This window comes from Chiloscyllium plagiosum, unplaced genomic scaffold, assembly GCF_037043375.1.
Source record: "Chiloscyllium plagiosum isolate Xiang-an unplaced genomic scaffold, Cpla_swu_hap1 HiC_scaffold_15, whole genome shotgun sequence".
Classification (NCBI taxonomy): Eukaryota; Metazoa; Chordata; class Chondrichthyes; order Orectolobiformes; family Hemiscylliidae; genus Chiloscyllium; species Chiloscyllium plagiosum.
In genome coordinates, this window is record NW_028270153.1 from 1,409,986 (window position 1) to 1,437,880 (window position 27,895).

A 27,895-nucleotide genomic window follows, 5' to 3' on the forward strand; every position below is an offset into this window, starting at 1 on the left:
TCCAAATGTCTTTTAAATGTTACAATTGTACCAGCCTCCGCCACTTTCTCTCAACGAGGTAAAAACAATGACAGCAGATGCTGATAACCTGATGTATTCCTGATGAAGGGCTTTTGCCCAAAACATCGACTTTTCCTGTTCCTCGGATGCTGCCTGACCTGCTGTGCTTTTCCGGCACCACTCTAATCCACCACTTTCTCTGGCAGCTCATTCCATACATATACAACCCTCTGTGTGAAAAAGTTGCACCTTAGGTCTCTTTTATATCTTTCCCCTCTCACCCTAAACCTATGCTGTCTAGTTTGGGACTCCCCGACACCAGGGAAAATACTTTGTCTATTTATACTATCCATGCCCCTCATGATTTTGTAAACCTCTACAAGGTCACCCCTCAATCTCCAATGCTCCAGGGAAAACAGCCCCAGCCTGTTCAGCCTCTCCCTATAGTTCAAATCCTCCAACCCAGGCAATATCCTTTTTACAAGTTTACAAAAATAAACAAAACTCTCAAGTACAAACATTGATATACAATTAAATCTTAAATAAATAATAACCAAAATTTAACAAAAGAAACGTACCGAGAAAGAAAAAAAAACAAAACTCAACTAACTACTAATCTAACCTACAACTAACCAGAGTGTATAATTAAGTCTCTTACATTATTCAAATAAGAGAAAGAAAAATAAAACCAACGAATAACACAGAAATTGGATAGTGAAATACATGCTCGGAATGTGTTAACATCAAATGTAACAAAACCCGTATTCGTGCGGGATTCCTCTCCCAAGGGGCCCCAGACCAGCCAGGTTCGCAATCTCAATTAAATAAAAGCCCTTGTTAGGATAGCCAAAATATCTGTATTCATATAATTCAAGAAGGGCTGCCATATTTTATAAAATAATTTGGTCTTTCGGTGCACCATATTTGTAAGGAGGTCAAGGGGAATACATTCCATAATTAATCTGTGCCAATTTGAAAGTCCAGGGGGGCCCTCAGCCACCCAGTTTACCAAAATATTTTTCCTTGAACAGAAAGAGAGAATAGAAAATAGTCTCTTCCCGTGCATATCCAGGGAGGGTAAGTTCGAAAAGCCCAAAAGGAGAGATACAGGGTCCACTTTAATTTCCATTCCTAAAATTTCTGTCAGGGCACTTGCTACTTTAATCCAGTATCTATGGATCTTATGACAGGTCTATAGGCAATGTACAAGAGTGTTCACCTCTATTTTACATTTGGGACACATTAGAGATGCTCCTGCCTTAAAATTTGCCAATCGATCCGGTGCTATATGGGCCCTATGAAGTATCTTCGCCTGGATAGCCTGAGTTCTGTTACAGATGGTGATTCTTCTGGCGTTTTCCCAAATGTCATTCCACGCTTCTATAGAGATTTCTAGTCCCAAATCCTGATCCCATGTTTTAAGCAGATTGTCCATATCTCCCGATATTTCATCATGTAGTAAATGATAAATAGTACTGACAGAAGGTACCCCCACTGGTCGTAGTATTCTACATTCTCTATCTGATTTATAAAAACTATCTAATAACGTAGTTTTCTTCTGTATAAAAAGTGAGGTTGTCCATTTTGGAAAGACAAATAAGAATGCAGAATACAGGGTTAACGGTAGGGTTCTTAGTCAGGTGGAGGAACAGAGGGATCTTGGGGTCTATGTACATAGATCTTTGAAGGTTGCCACTCAGGTGGATAGAGTTTGTAAGAAGGCCTATGGAGTATTATCGTTCATTAGCAGAGGGATTGAATTCAAGAGTCGTGAAGTGATGTTGCAGCTGTACAGGACTTTGGTTAGGCCACAGTTGGAGTACTGTGTGCAGTTCTGGTCGCCTCACTTTAGGAAAGATGTGGAAGCTTTGGAGAGGGTACAGAGAAGATTTACCAGGATGTTGCCTGGAATGGAGAGGAAGTCGTACGAGGATAGGTTGAGAGTTCTCGGCCTTTTCTCGTTGGAACGGCGAAGGATGAGGGGTGACTTGATAGAGGTTTATAAGATGATCAGAGGAATAGATAGAGTAGACAGTCAGAAACTTTTTCCCCGGGTACAACAGAGTGTTACAAGGGGACATAAATTTAAGGTGAAGGGTGGAAGGTATAGGGGAGATGTCAGGGGTGGGTTCTTTACCCAGAGAGTGGTGGGGGCATGGAATGCGCTGCCCGTGGGAGTGGTAGAGTCGGAATCATTGGCGACCTTTAAGCGGCATTTGGATAGGTACATGGATGGGTACTTAATCTAGGTTAGAAGTTCGGCACAACATCGTGGGCCGAAGGGCCTGTTCTGTGCTGTATTGTTCTATGTTCTATGTTCTAAACCCACGCAGACACGGGGAGAATGTGCAAACTCCACACAGTCAGTTGCCTGAGGTGGGAATTGAACCCGGGTCTCTGGCGCTGTGAGGCAACAGTGCTAACCACTGTGCCACCGCGCCGCCCAAAGAGATATTTGCCTCTTTCATCGAAGGCGGGAGACAGCCCTGACAGTATGCGTACTTATACATGTCCATAAGTGGACCAGCCAATATTCCTGTAAATTCTTTATAGATTTCAGCTTGAAAACCATCTGGGCCAGGTGCCTTACCGCTCTGAAGTTGCCTGATTGCGTCAAGTATTTCTTGGACTGTTAGGGGAGCATTTAAGACTGATACCTGTTCCGGAGTTAGGTCCGGAAAGGTCAAATTTTTAAAAAATGATTGCATCCTCCTAGTCCTGCCTTCACAATCCTGCGATTTATATAAATCAGAATAAAATTTTCTAAAGATTGCATTAATCCTTTTATGATCAAATTACCCGTACTTTCCTTGATAGACATGATAGTTTGAGGGGCCTTCTTTTTTCTTTGCTAGAAATGTGTAGTATCTACCCGGTTTGTCGCCAAATTCATATAACCTTTGTTTTGCAAATAATATTTCCCTCTTAGTCGTTTGGGAAAGCGTGGTGTTTAGAGCTGTCCTAAGGGCCGTAATCCTTTGCAGTTTGATAATAGAAGGTCTATCAGCGCATGCTGTTTCAGCTGCTTTTAAGCGAGCTTTGAGACGCTGTTGTTCTCCCTTTAATTTTTTCTGGGCCGCTGAGTAGGAGATGATCAAACCTCGCGCGTAAGCTTTGATGGTCTCCCACATCATTGATGGGTTGCTAGCCGTACCTAAATTAATTTCTAAAAAAGTTTTAAATTCTTGAGAGAAGTCTTTACAAATTTACTATCTTTCATCAGGAAGGGTCCATACGCCAATGCCGGGGGGATGTCCCGTTGTTCCTCGCCTTGTTTTCCATATGTACAGCAGCGTGGTCAGAAATTGCTATACGACCTATTTTACAGGATGATATGGAATTTTAAAAAATCGAGGGGGCAAAAAACATATTAATTCTGGTATGACATTTATGTGGATTGGAGTAAAAAGAAAAATCTCTGCCCTGTGGATGAAGACATCTCCATACATTTACTAATCCTAATTCTTTGTTCAGATCCACCAAGTGTCTAGATCTGGGAGATACTCCTGCAGTACTCTTGGGAATCCTATCTATTTCTGGATCCATAATACAATTAAAGTCTCCCCCTATAATTGTATGACGGGCACCAAGATCCATCAATTTTGAGAAGGTTTCCGTGATAAATTTAAAGGGGTGTGCCGGGGGGGCAGTATAAATGGATATCCCTCTCCATTTATAAGGGCTTTAATCAGAATATATCGTCCAAATTCTTATTTTATCTGATTTAGGATTTTGAAAGGGAAATTCTTCCGAATAAGAATAACAACTCACCTACTTTTTGAGCTAAAAGAAGAAAAAAAGGCCTGATCAAATCCACCCTGTCGTAATTTCAAGTGTTTTTTATCCAACAGATGTGTCTCCTGTAGGAGAGCTATATCAACTCTTTCTTTCTTGAGATTTGATAATATATTTTTCCTTTTGACTGGCGAATTACTCCCCTTGATATTCCAGGTGCACCACTTAACCGACTGATCAACCATAATCGTCCGGGCAAATCCGAGACCCCTCGGGAGTGGAAACCCTATCCAGAACATCCCGAGCATAGACCATATAAAATTCACAAAAATAAAGGCTCTCTAATACACTCACAACAGTATAATAAAAAATCATTTCTAAATAATAAAAAAAATTATTATTTAAATGGAGATTTTCCGCCTTGTTCCTAGGGGGTGTCACTTCCTTTCCAAAGGTCCATCATATCCTCTCCCAACCAATGCCCCACCCTTGACCCAGACGCTCCTCAATAGGATGAGGAGAATTCAAACATACCACAAAGCTAGAGTTAACAGTGAGCACCCTACCCCCACCCACCCCACCCACACCAACACCTGGATATATTTGGTAATGTTAATACCATATATAAACATATATAACTATAAAATTACAACCTCAACAAATAATAACAAGGGAAAACACCCCCGCTCCTAGAGACAGAGGTAAAATAGAATAAGGTAACCCACCAACATTAACTAGACCCCCCGGCTTATATATATATATATATATATATATACATATAGAATAATAAAGAAAAACCCAAGTAGAGAACAAATAAATAAATCCCTCTCCCCACCCCCCCAAGATAATATTAAACAGTAAGGTAAAAAAAGGGGAGAAAAGGGGGGGATATAAACCGGAGTAGGGGGAAGGCAAACCAACATCCATTATCTCTTACAATTTATCTAAGAGAGTCCAAAAATTCCTTAGCCTTTTCCGGCGATCCGAAGTTATATACGGATCCTTCATGGTTAAAGCGTAGCGTTGCTGGGTAGTGTAAGGAGTACTGAATATTTAAGTCCCTTAAACACTTCTTTGCCTCATTGAATGCCTTCCTCTTTCGGACCAAAGCTGGGGAAAAGTCCTGGAATAACATGATCTTGGATCCTTTATAGATCATGGCTTGGGAATCTTTTCCAAGATTTCTAGAAGCTTCTAGGAGTATCTGCCTCCCCTTATAGCTCTGCAGCCGGAACAGGACTGGGCGGGGGGGCTGGTTGGAGCCGGGCCTGCGTATTGCGACCCGGTTGGCCCATTCCACCCTTACCTGGCCTGATCCAGCATGCAGATTTAAAAGCTGTGGCAGCCACTGCTCGAGAAACACTGTAAGCTGGCCTTCCTCTTCCCGTTCGGGAAGGCCCAGCAAACGAATATTTTTTCGACGACCTCGATTATCGAGGTCATCAGTATGATTCTCTAAGGTCCAGACTCTCGAACAGCGAGTCTGGACCCGATCCACGGCCGATTGCGCTGTAGTTTCGGAGGTCGCGGCCTTTAGCTCCAACCCTCCGACTCGGCGCTCGATTTCCTTGATGTCTCGGTCGTGCTTTTGCAGCGCGGCAGAGAGTGAGTCCCATCGACTTCAGGATTCTTCAATAAAAGTGTTGATCTTCGCATCCAGTTTGAAGATGATTTCCATGAGGTTCGCCACCGTAGGTAAGTCCCCTGGGGCGGCTGCGGATGCCTCAGCTGCAGCTGGAGAGGGTGGGGGAGGGGTTCCTGCTTGCTGAGAGCTGCGGGCTCCCTTCCCTTTAGTCATTTTTACTGAAGATTAGATTGTTTAAATTTAATACTAAGCAACTAATTAAATTAAACAGCTGTTTTAAATGATTTGGTGAGTGTGGTGGGGGTGGGTGACCCACTTTGCCCAAGTCTTGGGAGGATCACTGGAGACTCAGACCTGCTGGGTCGCCGCCATCTTGGATCCCCCCTCCCGAGCAACTCCAACAAATCTCCTACCAGTATATTAGTCCCCTTCCAATTTAGGTGCAATCCGTTCTTGTACAGGTCTCTTCTACCCCAAAAGAAATTCCAATGATCCAAAAATGTGAATCCTTCTCCCATACACCAGCTCCTCAGCCATGCATTCATCTGCTCTATCCTCCTATCCCTGCCCTCACTAGCTCGGAGCACCAAGAGTAATCCAGATATTACTACTCTTGAGGACCTCCTTTTTATATTCCTGCCTAACTCTCTGTAATCTCCCTTCAGAATCTCAATCTTTTCCCTTCCTATGTCATTGGTTCCAATGTGGACAATGACCTCTTGCTGGCCTCTCTCCCTCATGAGAACACTCTGCACCCTCTCTGAGACATCCTTGTTCCTGGCACCAGGGAAGCAACACACCATTCTGATTTTTTGCTGCTGGCCACAGAAACAATAGACAATAGACAATAGGTGCAGGAGTAGGCCATTCAGCCCTTCGAGCCTGCACCGCCATTCAATATAATCATGGCTGATCATTCTTAATCAGTATCCTGTTCCTGCCTTATCTCCATAACCCTTGATTCCACTATCTTTGAGAGCTCTATCCAACTCCTTCTTAAATGAATCCAGAGAGTGGGCCTCCACTGCCCTCTGGGGCAGAGCATTCCACATAGCCACCACTCTCTGGGTGAAGAAGTTACTCCTGAGCTCTGTCCTAAATGGTCTACCCCGTATTTTTAAGCTGTGTCCTCTGGTTCGGCACTCACCCATCAGTGGAAATATGTTTCCTACTGCCAGAGTGTCCAATCCTTTCATAATCTTATACGTCTCAATCAGATCCCCTCTCAATCTTCGAAACTCAAGGGTATACAAGCCCAGTCGCTTCAGTCTTTCAGTGTAAGGTAATCCTGCCATTCCAGGAATTGACCTCGTGAACCTACGCTGCACTCCCTCAATAGCCAGAATGTCTTTTCTCAAATTTGGAGACCAGAACTGCACACAGTACTCCAGGTGTGGTCTCACCAGGGCCCTGTACAGCTGCAGAAGCACCTCTTTGCTTCTATACTCAATTCCTCTTGTTATGAAGGCCAGCATGCTATTAGCCTTCTTCACTACCTGCTGCACCTGTACGCTTGCCCTCATTGACTAGTGTACAAGAACACCCAGATCTCTCTGTACTGCCCCTTTACATAAATTGATTCCATTGATGTAGTAGTCTGCCTTCCTGTTCCTGCCACCAAAGTGGATAACCATACATTTATCCACATTAAACTGCATCTGCCATGTCCAGGTCACCCTTGTCCAGGTCACCCTGTAATCTCCTAACATCCTCATCACTTTTCACCCCGCCACCCAGCTTTGTATCATCAGCAAATTTGCTAATGTTATTGCTGATACCATCTTCTATATCATTAACATATATTGTAAAAAGCTGTGGTCCCAGCACGGATCCCTGCGGTACCCCACTGGTCACTGCCTGCCATTCCGAAATGGAGCCGTTTATCACTACCCTTTGTTTCCTATTAGCCAACCAATTTTCAATCCAATCTAGTACTTTGCCCCCAATACCATGCACCCTAATTTTACTCACTAACCTCCTGTGTGGGACTTTATCAAAAGCTTTCTGAAAGTCCAGGTACACTACATCTACTGGATTTCCCTCTTCCAACTTCATAGTTACATCCTCAAAAAATTCAAGAAGATTAGTCAAGCATGATTTCCCCTTCATAAATCCATGCTGACTCTGTCCTATCCTGTTACTACTATCCAGATGTGCAGTAATTTCATCCTTTATAATAGACTCCAGCATCTTTCCCACCACTGAGGTCAGACTAACTGGTCTATAATTACCTGCTTTCTCTCGCCCACCTTTCTTAAAAAGTGGTATAACATTAGCCACTCTCCAATCCTCAGGAACCGACCCCGAATCTATTGAACTCTGGAAAATAATCACCAACGCATCCACGATTTCCCGAGCCACCTCCTTCAGTACCCTGGGATGCAGACCATCAGGCCCCGGAGACTTACCAACCTTCAGACCTAACAGCCTCTCCAACACCAAATCCTGGCAAATATAAATTCCCTTAAGTTCAGGTCCTTCAGGCACTGTTACCTCAGGGAGATTGCTTGTGTCTTCCCAAGTGAACACAGATCTGAAGTACCCATTTAATTCCTCTGCCATTTCTTTGTTCCTAGTAATATATTCCCCTGTTTCTGTCTTCAAGGGCCCAATTTTTGTCCTAACCATTTTTTTGCCTTGCACATACCTAAAAAAGCTTTTACTATCCTCCTTAATATTCTTGGCCAGTTTACCTTCGTACCTCATTTTTCCTCTGCGTATTTCCTTCTTAGTAATCCTCTGTTGCTCTTTAAAAGCTTCCCAGTCCTCAGTTTTCCCACTTATCTTAGCTATGTTATACTTTTTCTCTTTTAACTTTATATGTTTCTTTACTTCCCTCGTCAGCCACGGCCGCCCATGCCTCCTCCTGGGATCTTTCTTCCTTTTAGGAATGAACTGATCCTGCAACTTCTGCATTATACACAGAAATATCCGCCATTGTTTCTACACGGTCATCCCTGCTAAGGTATTGCACCATTGAACTTTGGCCAGCTCCTCCCTCATAGCTCCATAATTCCCTTTATTCAACAAAAGTACTGTCACTTCCGACTGTACCCTCTCCCTCTCAAATTGCAGATTGAAGCTTATTGTATTATGGTCACTACTTCCCAATGGCTCCTTCACTTCGAGGTCTCTGACCAATTCTGGTTCGTTACACAATACCAGATCCAGAATTGCCTTCTCCTTGGTCGGCTCCAGCACCAGCTGCTCTAAGAATCCATCTCTGAGGCACTCCACAAAGTCTCTTTCTTGAGGCCCAATACCATCCTGATTCTCCCAGTCTACCTGCATGTTAAAATCCCCCATAACAACTGTAGTGACATCTTTGCGACAGGCCAATTTCAGCTCCTGATTTAACTTACATCCGACATCCAGACTACTGTTTGGGGGCCTGTAGATGACTCCCAAAAGGTTCTTTTTACCCTTAGTATTTCTAAGCTCTATCCACACTGACTCTACATCTCCTGACTCTAGGTCCCCCCGCGCAAGGGATTGAATATCGTCCCTTACCAACAAGGCCACCCCACCCCCTCTGCCCCGCTACTTAGTTTAAATGTAGCGGTGTTGCAGTAGAAAACCTGCCTGCCAGAATACTGGTCCCTAACCTATTAAGGTGCAAGCCGTCTCTCTTGTAGAATTTATGTTTACCACAAAATATACCCCAGTGATCCAAGAACTTAAATCCTTGCTTCCTGCACCAGTTCCCCAACCACACGTTCAAGTCCATTATCTCCCTGTTTCTGGCCACACCAGCCCGAGGAACTGGAAGCAAACCGGAGATAACCACCTTGGACGTCCTGCTTTTCAGCCTTCTTCATAGTTCTCCGAAGTCTCGCTGTAGTATGTTCCTCCTCTTCTTCCCGACATCATTTGTGTCGACATGTACCACCACCTCTGGCTCTTCACCCTCATCCTTGAGGATTTCCTGCACTCTGTCCGCGATGTCTTTCACTCTAGCACCAGGAAGGCAACACACCATCCATCCTTAAATCCCGTCTGCTGCCACAAAAACCCCGGTCAGTTCCTCTCACGATGGAGTCCCCTATTACCAGAGCTCTGTGCGATGTCCGACTCTTCCGCTCTGCCTCTGCGGCAACTTTTGATTGACAAACTTGGCCTGCCTTGCGAACTGGCAGTGTCATCAGTCTCTGTTTCCAAAAGCTTCAACTTGTTCCTGACAGGTACTTCTCCCGGGGTCTCTTGCACCTGTCTCCTCTCTGCCTTCCTCATCATTTGCTCTCTTCTGCTCTCTTCTGGCATAGTTGGTGTAATAACATCGCTGAAGGTCTTGTCCAGAAAGATCTCGTTTTCTCGGATGAGCCTAAGGTCTTTGAGTTCTTTCGTCAGCGCTGCAATATGCTCGGTCAATTGCTGAATGTGCACACAAACGTTTGTCTGTACCTCGGACTAGAGAATCCCCTAACACAATTGATCTCTTGGAACCCACCATAACTCTCGTTACATTAGAGCCAGTCTCAATACCAGAAACTTGGCTGTTCGTGCTACGTTCCCCTGAGAATCCATCACCCCCTACATTTTTCAAAACAGCATACCTGTTTGAAATGGGTATAGCCACAGAACACACCTGCACTAGGTGCCTACCTCTCTTAGGAGGAGAAAGTGAGGTCTGCAGATGCTGGAGATCAGAGCTGAAAATGTGTTGCTGGAACAGCGCAGCAGGTCAGGCAGCATCCAGGGAACAGGAGAATCGACGTTTTGGGCATAAGCCCTTCTTCAGGGCTTATGCCCGAAACATCGATTCTCCTGTTCCCTGGATGCTGCCTAACCTGCTGCGCTGTTCCAGCAACACATTTTCAGCCTACCTCTCTTACCTTTCCTGGAGTTAACCCATCTATGTGACTGTATCTGCAACTTTCCCCCCTTCCTATAACTGCCATCCATCACAAACTGTTGCTGTTGCAAATTCCTCATTGCTTCTTACTGTCTCTCCAACCAATCCATTTGATCTGATAAGATTCACAACCAACAGCGTTTGTTGCAGATATAATCCGCAGTAACCCTTAAACAAAAACTCCCACATCTGACAAGAAGCACATATCACTCTACTAAAGGCCATTTTTGCTCCCTCACAATCTCCAGACCCAGAAAATAACACAATTTTATTCCTCTACAAAACACTGCCCCAGGTTAGATTAATAGTTATGGCTTATATTTTAAGTTTAATCAAGAGACATATCTCAAAAACATATAATCAAGAAAGAACTCACTCTACTCACTACTGCAGACTTTCTTTCAGCCACTTAAAACAATTCACTTATCTGATTGTGTGCTTTGAACTTCGCCCAAACAGTACCTCCAAGATCAGTTGTGAATTTCACTGTTTGTTAATTTTCCCAGGTGCACTCTGATGTCCAGCGATACATGAATTCAAGCAGCAAAGGCAGTTACTGTGCAGGTTCTCTCTGGTGTCAGTTTTTTTCTCTCTCTCTCTCCTGCACTGACCTCACCATGTGCTTCCCTTGTCTATTCTTCTCCCTTTTAAAACTGCTGCTGTTTTGACTTTTCTTTTCCAAAGACCCAAAACAATGCACAGCATATAAAACAGTAATTGCTGCTCCTGGAATTCGAGGAAATCACCTCCAGCACCTAAAATACCTCAAAAAAGGAGCAGCTGTTACAGCCAGAAATTTTTCCTGTCCTCCATCTTGGATTACCCAGAATCTTCTTCTTCTTGAATGTTGTTGGAGGCAAGAGGGGAGTATTATATCATGCTCCTGACTTGTGCCTTGTGGATGGTGGATAGACTTTGGGGAGTCAGGAGTGAGTTATTTGCTGCAGTATCTCTAGTCTCTGACCTGCTCTTGTCACCACTGTGTTTATGTGGTGAGAGCAGTTGTGTTTCTGGTCAATAGTATGAGTTATGGTAATACAGTTGAATGTCAAGGGGCAGTGGTTAGTGTCTCTTATTGGTGATGGTCGTTGTCTGGCATTTGTGTGGCATGAATGCTACTTGCTACTTGTTGGCTCAAGCCTGGATATTGTCCAGATTTTGTGACATTTGAGTGCAGACTGCTTCAGTATCTGAGTCATCGCGAATGGTGCTGAACACTGCAATCATCGGTAAATATCCCCACTTCTGACCTCATGACAGAGGGAAGGCCATTGATGAAGCAGCTGAAGATGGTTGAGCCTAGGACACTACCCTGAGGGACTCCTGCAGAGATGTCCTGGAACTGAGATGACTGACCCTCCACAATTACAGCCATCTTTCCTTCTGCCAGATATGACTCTAACCAACGGAGTGTTTGCTCTCTGATACCCATTGATTCCAGTTTTGCCAGGACTCCTTGATGCTGTACTTGGTCAAATGCAGCCTTGACATCGAGGGCTGTCACTCTTACCTCCCCTCTGGAATTCTGCTCTTTTGTCCACGTTTGAACCAAGGCTGTAACGAGATCATGTAGCTTGTACCTTGTCGATGGTGGACAGGTTTTGGGGAGTCAGGAGGTGAGTTATTCACTGCAGAATTCCTAACCTCTGAGCTGCTGTTGTGGTTGCTGTGTTTATGTGGTGAGTCTAGTTCGGTTTCTTGTCAGTGGTAACCCTCAGAATGTTGATAGAAAGGTTTCAGTGATGGTAATGCTATCAAGGGATGTCAAGGGATGATGGTTATATTCTCTCTTTTTGGAGTTTGTCATCTTCTGGTGTCATAAATGAAGTAATACTAATCAACCTAAGCCTGGATATTGTCCAGGTCACTGTTGCCTCTGGAGTTTAGATCTTTTGACCTTATTTGGCCCATGTCTGAAATGAAATGTTGAACCAATGTCCATAGGAGGAAACCAAACTGGTATCAGTGAACAAGTGGTTATGGAGTGGTGTCAACCACCACTTTTCTAATCAGAGGAGACTGATGGGTAATTGGCTGGGTTGGATTTGTCCTGCTTCTTGTGTGCAGGACACACCTGGGCAATTTTCCACATTGTTGAGTCATTGCAGGTGTTATAGCTGTACTGGATCAGCTTAGCCAGTGGTGTGGAAAGTTCTGGAGCTGTGGGCCCACAACTTTTGCAGTGTCCAGTGCCTTCAGCCATTTTTTTTGTTAACATTTGGAGTGAAGGTGCTGCTAAGGCAACAAAGAATGAGACAATAATAACAGTGAGTAGGTTGAAAATGGACAAAGTGTTAGTTAATAGATCAGTTAACTTAAAGCAGAAAATCTTAGGATCAACTGGAAAGCATCATTGATCTCGGATGGAACAAAAGGTGGAAACTGATGAGGCTCTGGCCTTAATCTTCCTTTGATATGGAGTTAGAGAATTAACAACATGTGATCAGCAAATTAGGAGGAGTAGAAGGCCACACAAACCTACTCCACCATTGAATAAAATCTTAGCTGAGTTTAAAGACTCATGAGACCCCGAGAGAAAATGTTTGCCTCAACTCTCTCTTTTAAGTGGTGACCCTGATTTTAAGTTGTGATGTCTAAGTCTAGAATCTCCCATGGGAGACTGGTTAGCAAGGTTAGACCTCATGGAAAACAGGGAGAACTAGCTATTTGGATACAGAACTGGCTCAAAAGGTAGAAGACAGAGGGTGGTAGTGGTGGTGGAGGGTTGTTTTTCAGACTGGAGGCCTGTGACCAGTGGAATGCCACAAGGATCGGTGCTGGGTCCACTACTTTTTGTCATTTACATAAATGATTTGGATGTGAGCATAAGAGGTACAGTTAGTAAGTTTGTAGATGACAACAAAATTGAAGGTGTAGCGGACAGCAAAGAAGGTTACCTCAGATTACAACAGAATCTTGATCAGATGGGCCAATGGGCTGAGAAGTGGCAGATGGAGTTCAATTCAGATAAATGCGAGGTGCTGCATTTTGGGAAAGCAAATCTTAGCAGGACTTATACACTTAATGGTAAGGTCCTAGGGAGTGTTGCTGAACAAAGAGACCTTGGAGTGCAGGTTCATAGCTCCTTGGAAATGGAGTCACAGGTGGGTAGGATAGTGAAGAAGGCATTTGATATGCTTTCCTTTATTAGTCAGAGTATTGAGTACAGGAGTTGGGAGGTCATGTTGCGGCTGTACAGGACATTGGTTAGGCCACTTTTGGAACATTGTATGCAGTTTTGGTCTCCTTCCTATCGGAAAGATGTTGTGAAACTTGAAAGAGTTCAGAAAAGATTTACAATGATGTTGCCAGGGTTGGAGGACTTGAGCTATAGGGACAGGCTGAACAGGCTGGGGCTGTTTTCCCTGGAGCATCGGAGGCTGAGGGATGACCTTATGGAAGTTTACAAAATCATGAGGGGCATGGATAGGATAAATAGACAAGGTCTTTTCCCTGGGGTGGGGGAGTCCAGAACTAGAGGGCATAGGTTTAGGGTGAGAGGGGAAAGATATAAAAGAGACGTAAGGGGCAACATTTTCACACAGAGGGTGGTACGTGTATGGAATGAACTGCCAGAGGATGTGGTGGAGGCTGGTACAATAGCAACATTTAAGAGGTATTTGGATGGGTATATGAATAGGAAGGGTTTGGAGGGATATGGGCCGGGTGCTGGCAGGTGGGACTAGTTTGGGTTGGGGTATCTGGTCGGCATGGACGGGTTGGACCGAAGGGTCTGTTTCCTTGCTGTACATCTCAATGACTCTATGCTCCGCATATCTACCCTTTCAAGGTCCCTCAGGATCTTGTACATTTCAATCAAGACACTCTTACTCTCCTAAACCTCAGGAAATAGGAGTCTGGTCTGCCAGCTTTTCCTCATAAGACAACCTGTCCATTCCAAGTTTGAGTCTGGTCAACTTTCTAAAATCATTTGAAGTAGTTCATTTCTTTGATTGTTTTCAAAGAATCCCTACAGTGTGGAAGCAGCCATTTGGTCCATCAAGTCCACACCGACCTTCCAAAGAACATCCCACCCAGACCCACACCCTACACTATCCCTGTAACCCTGCATTTTTCCGTGGCTAATTCACCCAACCTACACATCCCTGGACACTATGGGCAACTTACTATGGCCAATCCACCTAAACTGCACGTCTTGGAATTTGGAGGAAACTCGTGCAGACGTGAGGAGAATGTCCAAACTCAACACAGTCGCTTGAGGGCACAATCAAACTCAGGTCCCTGTGCTGTGAGGCAACAGTGCTAACCACTGAGAGCCATTGTACTGCCCCAAAGTAAGGAGACCAATAGCATACACAGTACTCCAGATGTTATCTCACCAATGCCCTGTAAAACTTCCTTACTTTTGATTTCATTTCTCCTTACATTAAACATTAACATTCTGTTAGCTTTCCTCATTACTTACTGTACCTGCAGGTAACCTGTAATTTGTGTATTGGAACACCAGATCCATCTGCATCTCAGAGCTCTGCAAGCTCTCACTTAGATAATACTGTCAGTCCTCAGGTTACCAACCGATTCTGTTCTTGAGTATGTTTGTAAGTCAGTTTGTATGCAAATAGAACACAATACAGCATAAAGTAGCAATTCATAAGTACAAGCAAATGTTTGTATGTTGGATCTTTAAATTTATTGGAGAAAGTGAGGACTGCAGATGCTGGAGATCAGAGCTTAAATAACCCCACCTCCGCCCTGATCTCCGTCCCCGCCTCGATTCCCGCCCCCATGCCTAACCCCGCCCCCACTCCCAGCTCCAGCCCAACACCAGGTCCTAGGTCCCAGGTCCTAGCTCCCAGCCCTGCCATGTTTTTACCATCCCTCCAGAACTACCCCTCTCTGAGGATGAAAGATCAGTCCTCGGCAGAGGCCTCACCTTCATTCCCCTACGCTCTCGGATTAACGAGTTCAACACGCGGCGAGACATCGAACAATTCTTCCGCCAGCTTTGGCTCCGCACCTACTTCTTCAACCAGGATTCTCGCCCACCCTCTGACGACCCCTTCTCCCACCTCCAACACACCCCATCCACCTGGACACCCTGTCCTGGCCTCTTACCTGCCCTCAATCTCTTCATAGCCAACTGCTGCCATGACATTAACCGCCTCAACCTCTCCACCCCTCTCACCCACTCCAACCTCTCACCCTCGGAACGTGCAGCCCTCCACTCCCTCCGTTCCAACCCCAACCTCACTATCAAACCAGCAGACAAGGGAGGCGCGGTAGTAGTTTGGCGCACCGACCTTTGCACCGCTGAGGCTAAACGCCAGCTCGCGGACACCTCCTCCTACTGCCCCCTTGACCATGACCCCACCTCCCACCACCAAACCATCATCTCCCAGACGATCCATAACCTCATCACCTCAGGGGATCTCCCATCCATCGCCTCCAACCTCATAGTCCCACAACCCCGCACCGCCCGTTTCTACCTCCTGCCCAAAATCCACAAACCTGACTGCCCCGGCTGACCCATTGTCTCAGCCTGCTCCTGCCCCACCAAACTCATCTCTGCATACCTCGACACGGTCCTGTCCCACTTAGTCCAAGAACTCCCCACCTACATTCGGGACACCACCCACGCCCTCCACCTCCTCCATGATTTTCGCTTCCCTGGTCCCCAACGCCTTATCTTCACCATGGACATCCAGTCCCTGTACACCTTCATCCCCCATCACGAAGGACTCAAAGCCCTCCGCTTCTTCCTTTCCCGCCGTACCAACCAGTACCCTTCCACTGACACCCTCCTTCGACTGACTGAACTGGTCCTCACTCTGAACAATTTCTCTTTCCAATCCTCCCACTTCCTCCAAACCAAAGGAGTAGCCATGGGCACCCACATGGGCCCCAGCTATGCCTGCCTCTTCGTAGGATATGTGGAACAGTCCATCTCCCGCAGATACACTGGCACCACCCCCCACCTTTTCCTCCGCTACATCGATGACTGTATCGGTGCTGCCTTCTGCTCCCACGAGGAGGTTGAACAGTTCATCCACTTTACCAACACCTTCCACCCCGACCTCAAATTTACCTGGACCGTCTCAGACTCCTCCCTCCCCTTCCCAGACCTCACCATTTCTATCTCGGGCGACCGAATCAATACGGACATTTACTATAAACCGACCGACTCCCACAGCTACCTAGACTACACCTCCTCCCACCCTGCCCCCTGTAAAAACGCCATCCCATATTCCCAATTCCTTCGTCTCCGCCACATCTGCTCCCAGGAGGACCAGTTTCAATACCGTATAACCCAGATGGTCTCCTTCTTCAAAGACCGCAATTTCCCCCCAGACGTGATCGACGATTCTCTCCACCGCATCTCCTCTACTTCCTGCTCCTCCGCCCTTGAGCCCCGCCCCTCCAATCGCCACCAGGACAGAACCCCCTGGTCCTCACCTACCACCCCACCAACCTCCAGATACATCGTATCATCCATTGTCATTTCCGCCACCTCCAAACAGACCCCACCACCAGGGATATATTTCCCTCCCCTCCCCTATCAGCGTTCTGAAAAGACCACTCCCTCCATGACTCCCTCGTCAGGTCCACACCCCCACCAACCCAACCTCCACTCCCGGCACCTTCCCCTGCAACCGCAAGAAATGCAAAACTTGCGCCCACACCTCCCCCCTTACTTCCATCCAAGGCCCCAAGGAATCCTTCCATTTCCACCACAAATTCACCTGCACCTCCACACACATCATTTACTGCATCCGCTGCACCCCATGTGGCCTCCTCTATATTGGGGAGACAGGCTGCCTACATGCGGAACATTTCAGAGAACACCTCTGGGACACCCAGACCAACCAACCCAACCACCCCTTGGCTCAACACTTCAACTCCCCCTCCTACTCCACCAAGGACATGCAGGTCCTTGGACTCCTCCGTCGCCAGACCATGGCAACACGACGGCTGGAGGAAGAGTGCCTCATCTTCCGCCTAGGAACCCTCCAACCACAAGGGATGAACTCAGATTTCTCCAATTTTCTCATTTCCCCATCCCCTACCTTGTCTCAGTCCCAACCCTCGAACTCAGCACCGCCTTACTAACCTGCAATCTTCTTCCTGACCTCTCAGCCCCCACCCCCACTCCGGCCTATCACCCTCACCTTAACCTCCTTCCACCTATTGCATTTCCAACGCCCCTCCCCCAAGTCTCTCCTCCCTACCTTTTATCTTAGCCTGCTTGGCACACTTTCCTCATTCCTGAAGAAGGGCTCATGCCCGAAACGTTGCTGCGCTTTTCCAGCAACACATTTTCAGCTCTTTAAATTTATTATCAATTTGGGATCTTGTTTGTCAGTATTGAGCGTTCACAAATCAGGAACTGCCTGTATTCTTTTTCGTTCCTCCTGCCGAAATGGACACTTTTGTCCCATTTTCCTGCATTATGCTCCATTTTGATTAGACTCTCTACAGTGAAACAGGCCATCTGGCCCAACAAGTCCACATCTCCGAAGAGTAACCCACCCAGACCCAATTCCTTCTGACTAGTGCACCTAACACTATGGGCAATTTAGTGTAGCCAGTTCATCTGACCTGCACATCTTTGGGCTTAAAGGAGGAAACTGGAGTATCCGGAGGAAATTCACACAGACATGGGGAGAATGTGCAAACTCCACACGGACATGCGCTGAGGCTGGAATCAAATCCGGGTCCCTAGCGCTGTGAGGCAGCAGTGCTAACCACAGAGCCACCGTGTCAACTTATCATATTTGCCATATCTTTACCCAGTCACCTACTTTATCTATATCCTGTGTACCCTTTGTATGTTCATTTTACAAGTTAGTTTCCTACAAAGAACAAAGAAAATTTGCAGCCCAGGAACAGTCCATTTGGTCCTCCAAGCCTGAGCCGATCCAAATCCACTGTCTAAACCTGTTGCCCAATTCCTAAGCATCTGTATCCCTCTGCTCCCCACCTACTCATTGCATCTGTTCAGACACACCTTAAATGAATCTACTGTGTCTGCCTCTACTACCTCTGCTGGTAACATGTTCCAGGCACCTACCACCCTCTGTGTAAAGTACTTGCCATGTACATCCCCTCTAAGCTTTTCACCTCTCACCTTGAACACATGACCTCTCATTATTGAATTCCTCACCCTGGGAAAAAGCTTATCTCTATTGACCCTGTCTATACCCTTTATGATTTTGTAGACCCCAATCAGGTCCCCCCTCAATCTCCTTTTTTCTAATGAAAACAATCCTAACCTACTCAACCTCTCTTCATAGCTAGCACCTTCCATACCAGGCAACATCCTCGTAAACCTTCTCTCTACCCTCTCCAAAGTGTCCACATCCTTTTGGTAATGTGGCAACCAGAACTGTACACAGTATTCTAAATGCAGCCGAACCAATGCCTTGTACAATGTCCTATCTATCTTTGTGTTATCAGTCTCTTCATCCAAGAAGTTTATCTACTTTGTAAACCAATTTCTGTGGCACACCACCCAGTATATCTTGCTGACTAGAAAATGACACACTTATGCTTTCTCCCTGCTTCCTGCTAGCCAGTCAATCTTCTATACATGCCTCTTTATTACCTCGTACACCATTTTCTATTTTTGAATCTGAAGCCTTCCAGAAATCTGAAATACAGTTAATTCACTAGTTTTCCTTACCACAGCGTATGTTACTGCCTTAACCAACTGCTTAAAAATGATTTCTCTTACACAAAATTGTGTCGACTCTGCTTGATTAACTTTAACTTTTCTAAGTTAAATAGCTTAACAACTTAAATAATAGCTTTTAACATCTTCTTCTTGACACACATTAAACAATGTTTCACCTTGTTTACAAATAAAGAATAAACTGGTAAAGACCAGTTGACCTGTCCATCAGGAGTGGGAAACATTTTTAGAGGTAATAATCAAGGACAGAATTAACTGACTTTTGGAAAAGTGTGGGTTAATCAAGGTCAATGGGATTTGTAAAAGGCAAATTCTGTTTCACTAACTTTTAGTGAGGGCTTTGAAGTAACAAAGGGTTGTGTGACTGACGTGTAGAGACTTTCAACAGACATTTGATGAAGAGCCACATAATAGACTTTCTTGTAAAACTGAAGCCAATGGAATTAAAATGATGGTGGCAGTGAGATACAAAATTAGATGAGAGATAGAAAGCAAAGATTCATGGTGAACAATGGTTTTTCATACCATAATGTACATTGGAGTTCCACAGCAGTCTGTATTGGCAACACTAAATTACCTAGAGCACTGGGTGTATACTTTCAAAATCTGCAGATGAAATGAAACTGGGGAAGTGCCATAAACAATGAGGAGGATTATAACAGACTTCAGGGGAATACAGACTGGCTGGTGAAATGTACTCAGCAGGTAGAACTTAACAGAGAAATATAATATGATTCATTTTGATTACAGAAATGTGAGACAATGTAAACCACACAATATAGTTATTAAGATGATGCAAGATTGGAGATACCTAGAGGTGTATTCATATCAATCTTTGAAGGTAATAGGACAGGTTAGGAAGGTTGTTAAAAATAGTTACCCTTGGTTTTTATATAAGAGTAGAGTATTGCAAGATTGAAATTATGCTGAATCTTTATAAATATCTTGTTTGGGACCAGCTGGATAACTGTTCAGTTCTGGAAACCACATTTTAGGAAAGATATGGAGGTCTTTGAGAGAATGCAAGGGAGGGACTGCAGGTACATGGAGAAACTGGGGAATTGGAGCTGTTCTCCTGAGAACAGAGAAGGTTACAAGAAAATGCAACATATTCAAAAAGATGGTGATGAAATAAATCAGATGAACCTGTTTCCAGTGGCGGTGGTCAGTAAAATAAGTGGCCAGTGGTAGTGTCCCTTCTCCTTCAGAGATGTGTAATAATGTCTTTGAACAGATTGATTGGAAAAATAGGTTAAATTAAAATAAGAGAATCATTTGTCAAAAAATTCAGAGAGAATGTGTGGAATTTGTTTTGACGTAGCAAAGTCGTGTGATCTGCTTGAACAGGAGTGGGAGCAGATGCAACTTTCACTTTCAAAAGAGTATTGGATAAATTCCTGTTGGATAAAAGTTTGCAGAATTTTAGGGGAAGAACAGGAGAAACAGGACAGATCTTTAAAAGAGCCAACACGAGAAGGATGGGCTGAATGATCTCCTGCAGTGCTGCATCATTTTCGATAATGAGCATTTTCTGTAATATGTAGACCAAGGTCAAAAATATCATGATGTTGTGATGAAGCTCCTGCTTAACTGTGGCCAACAGCCTCACCTCCTGTCTCTCAGCAGTACTACAGCTGTAATGTAACGATGCAGGCAGGGACTTCTTTTTATTCCTTTTATGGGAAGTGGTGGCACTGGCTGGGACAGCATTTATTGCCTGACCCTAATTGCTTCAGGGAAAGTTGTAGTGAGCTGCCGATTTGAACCACTGCAATCCATGTGGTTTGGTATGTGCACTGTAATATAATAAAAGAAAAAAACCTACAGATACTGGAGATCTGAAAGAAAAACAGCTGGAGAAACTCAGCAGGTCTGGTAGCTTCTGTGGAGAGAGAAACTGTTAACGATTCAAACCAAATGACTTGTCAAAATCTGCAGTGTTGTTGGGGAGGGTTTTCCAGTAGTTTGACCCAGCCACACTGAAGAAATGGTGATATACAGGTTGAGTACTCTTTATCCAGATGTCTGAAAACTGAAAAGACCTAAAATCTGAATATCTTTTCAAAAGCAGATGTGAATGAACCTGTAGAAGTGCTGCATTCGTACCTTAGGAAATAAATATTGCCTTTAGTTCCATTTGGTTCTGTTCGGGTCAAGTAAAGATTTCTTCCACAAGAGCCCGAGGGCCAGAGTGGACCTGAGTGGTAAGAGTAGCAATAAATGGAGACTGAATAGCAAGATCAATGGAAAGAAAACATTTACAGATATCATCAGGTTTTGATGAACCCATTCCCCAACAGCCTTAAGTACAACAAGTTCAAGAGTAGACTGTGGTGGTAATTGACTAGGCTGGATTTGTTCAGCTTTCTCTGTGCAGAACAAATCTGGGCAATTTTCAATATTGTCAGGTAAATGCCAGTTTTGTAACTGTAGTGGAACAGTCTGGCTAGGATCGCCGCTAGTTCTGGAGCACAAGTCTTCAATATAAACCAACATAGGATAAAGAGTAGACTGTTCAGCCCCCTCAAACCTATTCCACCATTCAATGAGATCATGGTTGATCTGTGATCCAACTTCATATACTCAACTTTATCCATATTCCTTAATACTTTTGCTTAACAAAAATTATCTATCTCAAATTTAAAATTAACAACTGATTCTGCATCCACTGTTGTTTGTGGAAGAGAGTTCCAAAAATCTGCCACCCTTTGTCGAAGTGCTTCCTAACATCTCTCCTGAATGGTCTGACCCTAAGTTTCAGACTGTACCCCCTAATTCTAGAATCCCCAGCCTCTGGAAATGGTTTATCTGCTCTGATTTTCCTGTTATATCTTGAAAACTTTGATCAGATTACCCTTTAACCTTTGAAATTTTAAAAATGTCCCACTTACTGTGTATACTCAAGTAATAGCCTACTTGTTTTGACTACTTTTTAAGATTAAATTTATGGGGTTGCTTATTACATGGATATTACTTTTGAATGGCTGAAATTCATGACCGTCAAAATTCATACAGTATCATTAGCAACTGATCTCTGAATAAATATGAATTACGGTAATTCTGAAAACCTGGATCGGAGTATGCTGACTGGCACATTGACTCAGAAATGTTGATCCGTTATCTGTGAAGAACGAGGGTTGACTCTTATGAGATATGTAAAAGATTCCAGATTTTTTTTGGCCAAAAATAGGGGGTAAATTTTTACAAGATCACTTATTACTTGAGTATAATCAGAACTTGCATTGAACTCCATCTGCCAGAGTTTTGCCCATTCACTTAGTCAATCAATATCTCTTTGTAATTTTATGCTATCTTCTACACTCTGTTCAATGCTGCCTAAGTTAGTGTCATCAGCAAATTTGGATGTGTTACTCTCAATGACATTATTCAAGTCATTAATAAATACTGGGAATGATTAAGGTCTTTACACAGATCCTTATGATACATCCCATCCTACCAACTTGTGCACCCACCCATTATCCCTACTTTCTTTCACTTGCAACTGAACCAATTTTCTAGCCCTGTCAGTAATTTGCCCTCAATTATGTGGGCTTTTACCTTTGTTAACAATCTCTTATGTGAGACTTTATCAAGTGCCTTCTGGAAACCCATGTAAATGGCACCCGTAGACATCCCCCTGTCCAGTAACTTTGTCACCTCGTCAAAAAGTTCAATGAGGGTCATCAGGCATGACCCAGCTGTCATGAATCCATGCTGGTTCTCCTTGATAAACTGAAAATGTTCAAGATGTTCAGTTACTCTAGTCTTGATTATAGACTCCCAACAATTTCCCCACCACAGATGTTAGGCTAACTGGTCTGTAATTTCCTGGTTTCACTATTTTTCACCTTTCTTAAAAAGTGAAGTGACATGTGCAATTTTCCAATCCAGAGGGACGAGTCCTTAATCTTGGAAGTCTTAAAGGTATAGTTAGGGCATCTACAACGTGCTGCCCTACTTCCCATCCTCTGATGGAAATTGTCACAGAGATTTGTCTCTCTTTAATTCCATTAATTTCCTCATTACCATTGATTTACTTACATAATTTTATTCAGTCCCTGTCCCCGATCCACTATTAATTTCATTGGGACTTCCAGCAAGCTATCCTACTTTTCTACTGTGAATGCTGAGGCAAGGTTGGTGCAACAGCGAGGGCCAAAGGGCCTGTCCTGTGCTGTAATGTTCTATGTAATTATTCATCATGTCTGCCATTTCCCCATAGTAATTGACAATATCCTAACTTCTAGTCTTGTGTGGACCAACATTGCTCATGACCAACCAGTTTTCCTTTAAGTAACTATAACATTGCTACTTGATTTTGATATCCATGGCATGTTTCCTTTCGTAATCCCTTTAAGTAGTTCTTATAAACCGCTTTGTGGCCCTTTGTATCTTTCCCATTTAGTAGGATCTATGATTCCTTTTGTATTTTTGTAAGCCTTTTTGATTAGTTTTATGCTGCCTGTTATTTTTCTCATTATCCATGGCTTTTTTTCTGTCTATTGGAGGTTTTCCCTTGGAGGGGTATAAACTAATTTTATTGTGTTAAATATTTCTTTAAATACCATCCACTGTTCTTCAGTTCAGTTGTTTTACCCATGAGCAGATTTTCCCAGTTTAGTGTGTACAGTCCCTGTCTTATTTTATTAAAGTTGGCCTTACCTAAGTCTGAAATGCTTGTTGCTGATTCATGCTTTTCATTTTCAAATGCTATATTAAACTCGATTATGTAATGATCACTATTTGATCAATGTTCAAAAGTCCCCACAGTGTAGAAAGAGGCCATTCTGCCCAATGCATCTGCACTGACCCTCAGGGCATCCCACCCAAACTCAGCCTGATAACCCCATATTTCCCATGGCTAATTCACCTCACCTAGGAGAAAGTGAAGACTGCTGATGCGGGAGATCAGAGTCAAAAAGAGTGGCACTGGAAAAGCATAGCAGGTCAGGCAGCATCTGAGGAGCAGGAGTATTGACAATTCAGGCTGAGCCCTTCATCGGGACCTGCTGTGTTTTTCCAGTGCCACACATTTTGACTCTAATTGACCTAACCTGCACATCACTAGACACTATGGGGCAATTTGGATGACCAATCCATCTACCTGAACATCTTTAGACTGTGAGAGAAACCCATGCAGACATGGGGAGAACATGCAAACTCCACACAGTTGCTCAAGGGTGGAATCAAATCCTGGCCCCTGGCACTGTGACAACCACCGAGTCACCATATTCAATTCATGCACAATAAATTACTAAATAAATCCAACTCATTACTAAATCCAATATTACTTGTCCCCTTGTTACATCCAGTACAAGTTGTTGTAGGAACTGACACTGGACACACTCAAGAATTTCACTTCCTTTCTATCAGGTGCATGTCTGCCACTCCCATCTATGCTAAAGTGAAAATCACCATATAATACTACTTTAGCTTTGCTACATACTTATCTATTTTTTTCTATTTATGCAATCTAGCACTTCAGAAGTACTACCGGGGGGTCTATACACAACATCTGACATTTTTAGATCCTTTACTGTTCCTCACTTCCACCATATGGTTTCCACTGAATGCCTTGCCTTCATTATATAGTGCCTCACCTTCAAAGTAATTTTGTTTCTAATCCAGCTCCTCTGCCGCAATCTGTTGTTGGAATGTTGTCAAAGCCTGTACCTGTTGCATTATTTATGGCTTCAGCCATTTCATGATATCACGTGGAGTGAATCAAATTGGTTGAAGAGTGGTACGTGAGATGCTCGGGACCACTGAAGGAGGCCGAGATGGATCATCCACTTGGCACCTCTAACTGAGGATTGTTGCATATGCTTCAACCTTATCTCTACAATAAAGTGCTGGGCTCTCCTATCATTGAAGAAGTGGGTATTTTGGGGCCTTTTCCTCCAGTGAGTTGTTTAATTATCCACCACTATTCACGACAGGATGTGGCAAGACTGCAGAGCTAGATCTAATCCTTGCATACAATCACAGTGCTCCCATTGCAAGGGAGTTCTAGGATTTTGATCTAGTGACTGAAGGACCAAGGAAAAATTGTCAGGTCAGAGTGGTTTCTGCCTGAATGATCCATCCACTCTTATTTCAGGTGTTTTGTTTTGCACATTTTGGCACAACTCGTTTGTGTCGCAACCAGGATGGCAGGAGTACACCGTCTCACTCTCTGTCTGGTCCCACTGTTGATCTTTGCAGAACAAAACTTACTCATTCACACACACATATACTGGGCAAAGGAGGGTGAAATATTCTCTCAGCCGAGATTCATAGAACGTAGACCAGTACAGCACAGTACGGGGCCTTCGGCCCATGATGCTGTGTTGAGCACTTATCTTAATTTAAAATCAACCTAACCTACGCACCCCTCAATTTACTGCAGTCCATATGCTTGTTCAGCAGTCGCTTAAATACCCCTAATGTCTCTGACTCTACCACCACTGCTGGTAGTGCATTCCACGCACCCACCCCACTCTGCGTAAAGAACCTACCTCTAACATCTCCCCTATACCTTCCTCCAATCACCTTAAAATTATGGCCCCTCAAGCCATTTATGCCCTGGGGAAACGTTTCTGCCTTTCTATCTATGCCTCTCATTGCCTGGGACACCTCTATTAAGTCGCCTCTCTTCCTTCTCTCCAGTGTGAAAAGGCCTAGCTCACTCAATCTCTCTTCATAAAACAAGCCCTCCAATCCAGGCAGCATCCTGGTAAATCTCATCTGCACCCTCTCTAAAGCATCTCCCATCTTTCCTATAATGAGGTGACCAGAATTAGACACAATATTCCAAGTGTAGTCTAACCAGGGTTTTATAGAGCTGAAGCAAAAGCTTGTGGCTCTTAAACCCAATCCCCTTGTTAATGACAGCCAAAACACCATACGCTTTCTTAACAACCCTATCAACTTGGGTGGCAACTTTGAGGGATCTATGTATGTGGAACCCAAGATCCCTCTATTCTTCCATACTACCAAGAATATAGACAATAGACAATAGGTGCAGGAGTAGGCCATTCTGCCCTTCGATCCTGCACCACCATTCAATATGATCATGGCTGATCATCCTTAATCAGTATCCTGTTCCTGCCTTGTCTTGTCTTTAACCCTGTATTCAACATTCAAATTCGATCTTCCAAAATTAATCACTTCGCATTTATCCAGGATGAACTTAATCTGCCACTCCTCAGTCCAGTGCTGTATCCTGTCAATATCTTTTAGCCTGCAACAGCCATCGACGCTATCTACAAGACCATCAACCTTTATGTCATCAGCAAACTTACTAACTCACCCTTACACTTCTTCATCCAAGTCATTTATAAAAACTACAAAGAGCAGAGGCCCAAGTACCGATCTCTACAGGACACCACTGGTCACTGACCTCCAGGTGGAACACTTTCCATCCACTACCACTCACTGTCTTCTTTCGGCCAGTCAATTCTGTATCAAGACAGCCACATTTCTCAGTATCCTATACCTCCTAACTTTTTGAATGAGCCGATCGTAGGGAACCTTATCAAATGCCTTACTGAAATCCATATACACCACATCCACTGTTCGACCTTTGTCAACTTGTCTCATCACATCCTCAAAGAATTCAAGAAGGCTTGCGAGGCATGACTCCCCTGTGGAGAGTGAGGATAAAAGATCATCGCCACAGGCGCAGCAATCTCATTCCTCACTTCCCATAGTAACCTTTGATATATCTGGTCCGACCCTGGGGACTTGTCTATCTTGATGCTTCCCAGAATTTCCAGCACATCCACATTCTTAATATCAACTGTTCAAGTCTATTAACCTGGTCCACTGTGTTCTCACTATCAACAAGGTCCCTCTCTCTAGCAAAAAACTCATTTAAGGCATCCCCTACCTCTCCAGGTACAAGTTCCCTTCGCTAACTCTGATTGGCTCTACCCTCTCTCTGATCATTCTCTTATTCATCATATACGTGTAGAATGCTTTTGGGTTTTCCCTAATCCTTCCCACGAAGGCTTTTCCGTGTCTCCTCCTAGCTCACCTCAGGCAATTTTTGAGTTCTTTCCTAGCTACCCTGTAATCCTCTAAAGCTGTCTAAAGATTTACTTGGAAGAAATTTGAGCAGTATCTCAGTGAGAAGCAATGTATAGTGGAGATGTAGATATTTTTTAATCTACTTGTTCAGAGATATTATTGCACATCTGTGGAGCAGGCACGGCATGAACCCAAGGCTCCTAGCCAAGAGGTCAGGACACTATCACTGCACCACAAGAGCTCTTGCAGTGCAGCTGTATCCCAGTTGGCAGCAGTACCCAGAGGAGCTAAATGCCAGTGAGAAGCTGTGCCCAATGAAGTCATGAGAACTGACCAAGGGAGTTTATTCCAACCTGGCTATGAAGGAGTTGTGGAGTGGCTTAAAGTTAGCACTGCTGCCTCACAGCGCCAGGGACACAGGTCCCTGCGTGGGTTTCCTCCGGGTGCTCCAGTTTCCTCCCACAGTCCAAAGTTTAGGTGAATTGGCTATGCTTAATTGCCAATAGTGTTCAGGGATGTATTGGATAGGTGTATTAGTCAGGGATAGATATAGAGTAATAGGGTAGGGGAATGTGTCTGGGTGGGTTACTCTTCAGAGGGTCAGTGTGGACTTAGAGTCATAGAGATGTACAGCATGGAAACTTGTTGGGCCTAATGGCCTGTTTCCACACTGTAGGGATTCTATAAATCAGCCTTTGATCCATTGCATACATTCCTGTGTCTGGGTCAAGTTCCAGGTACTGATCCTGCTGCAGACAGTTCAAGAGACTGGAGTGGCATACTCCACCTGGTATTCAGTTCGGCTGGTTTGAGAATCTCCCTGCCCTTTCTCTATTAGACTAACTCTCTCTTTTGCGTAGAAGAAAGCTATGTCTTCAGATTGTGACCAGGTTGTTAATCAGCTGAGAATTGAGCCCATCTGCAACAACAACTGGGTGACGATAGCTGACATTAATCTGTTAAACCTGATGGGGTGAAGCTGACATTGAGATTGAAGGTTAAATACTGTTAATCAGGACACTTTACATACATGGAAAATTCCAGAATGCTGAAATAATCTTGT

At 44.2% G+C, this 27,895-nt stretch overlaps 1 protein-coding gene across 4 annotated transcripts in view; it reads left to right on the top strand.

The window, feature by feature from the left end:
* Positions 1 to 27,895, top strand: part of osgn1 (oxidative stress induced growth inhibitor 1) — a 71,603-nt gene that overhangs the window by 1,675 nt on the left and 42,033 nt on the right. The window contains exon 1 of one of the 4 annotated variants that reach the window (XM_087994641.1): positions 5,340 to 5,430. The exons of 2 other annotated variants lie outside the window; for them this stretch is intronic. Coding sequence is in view for 1 of the 2 variants with exons in the window: in XM_087994639.1 (XP_087850765.1) it covers positions 5,403 to 5,430 (28 nt within the window). In the remaining variant the exon portion in view is untranslated. Of the gene's footprint in view, positions 1 to 5,339; positions 5,431 to 27,895 lie in introns of those variants that run through there. One more of the 4 variants, XM_087994639.1, reaches the window with a different exon arrangement.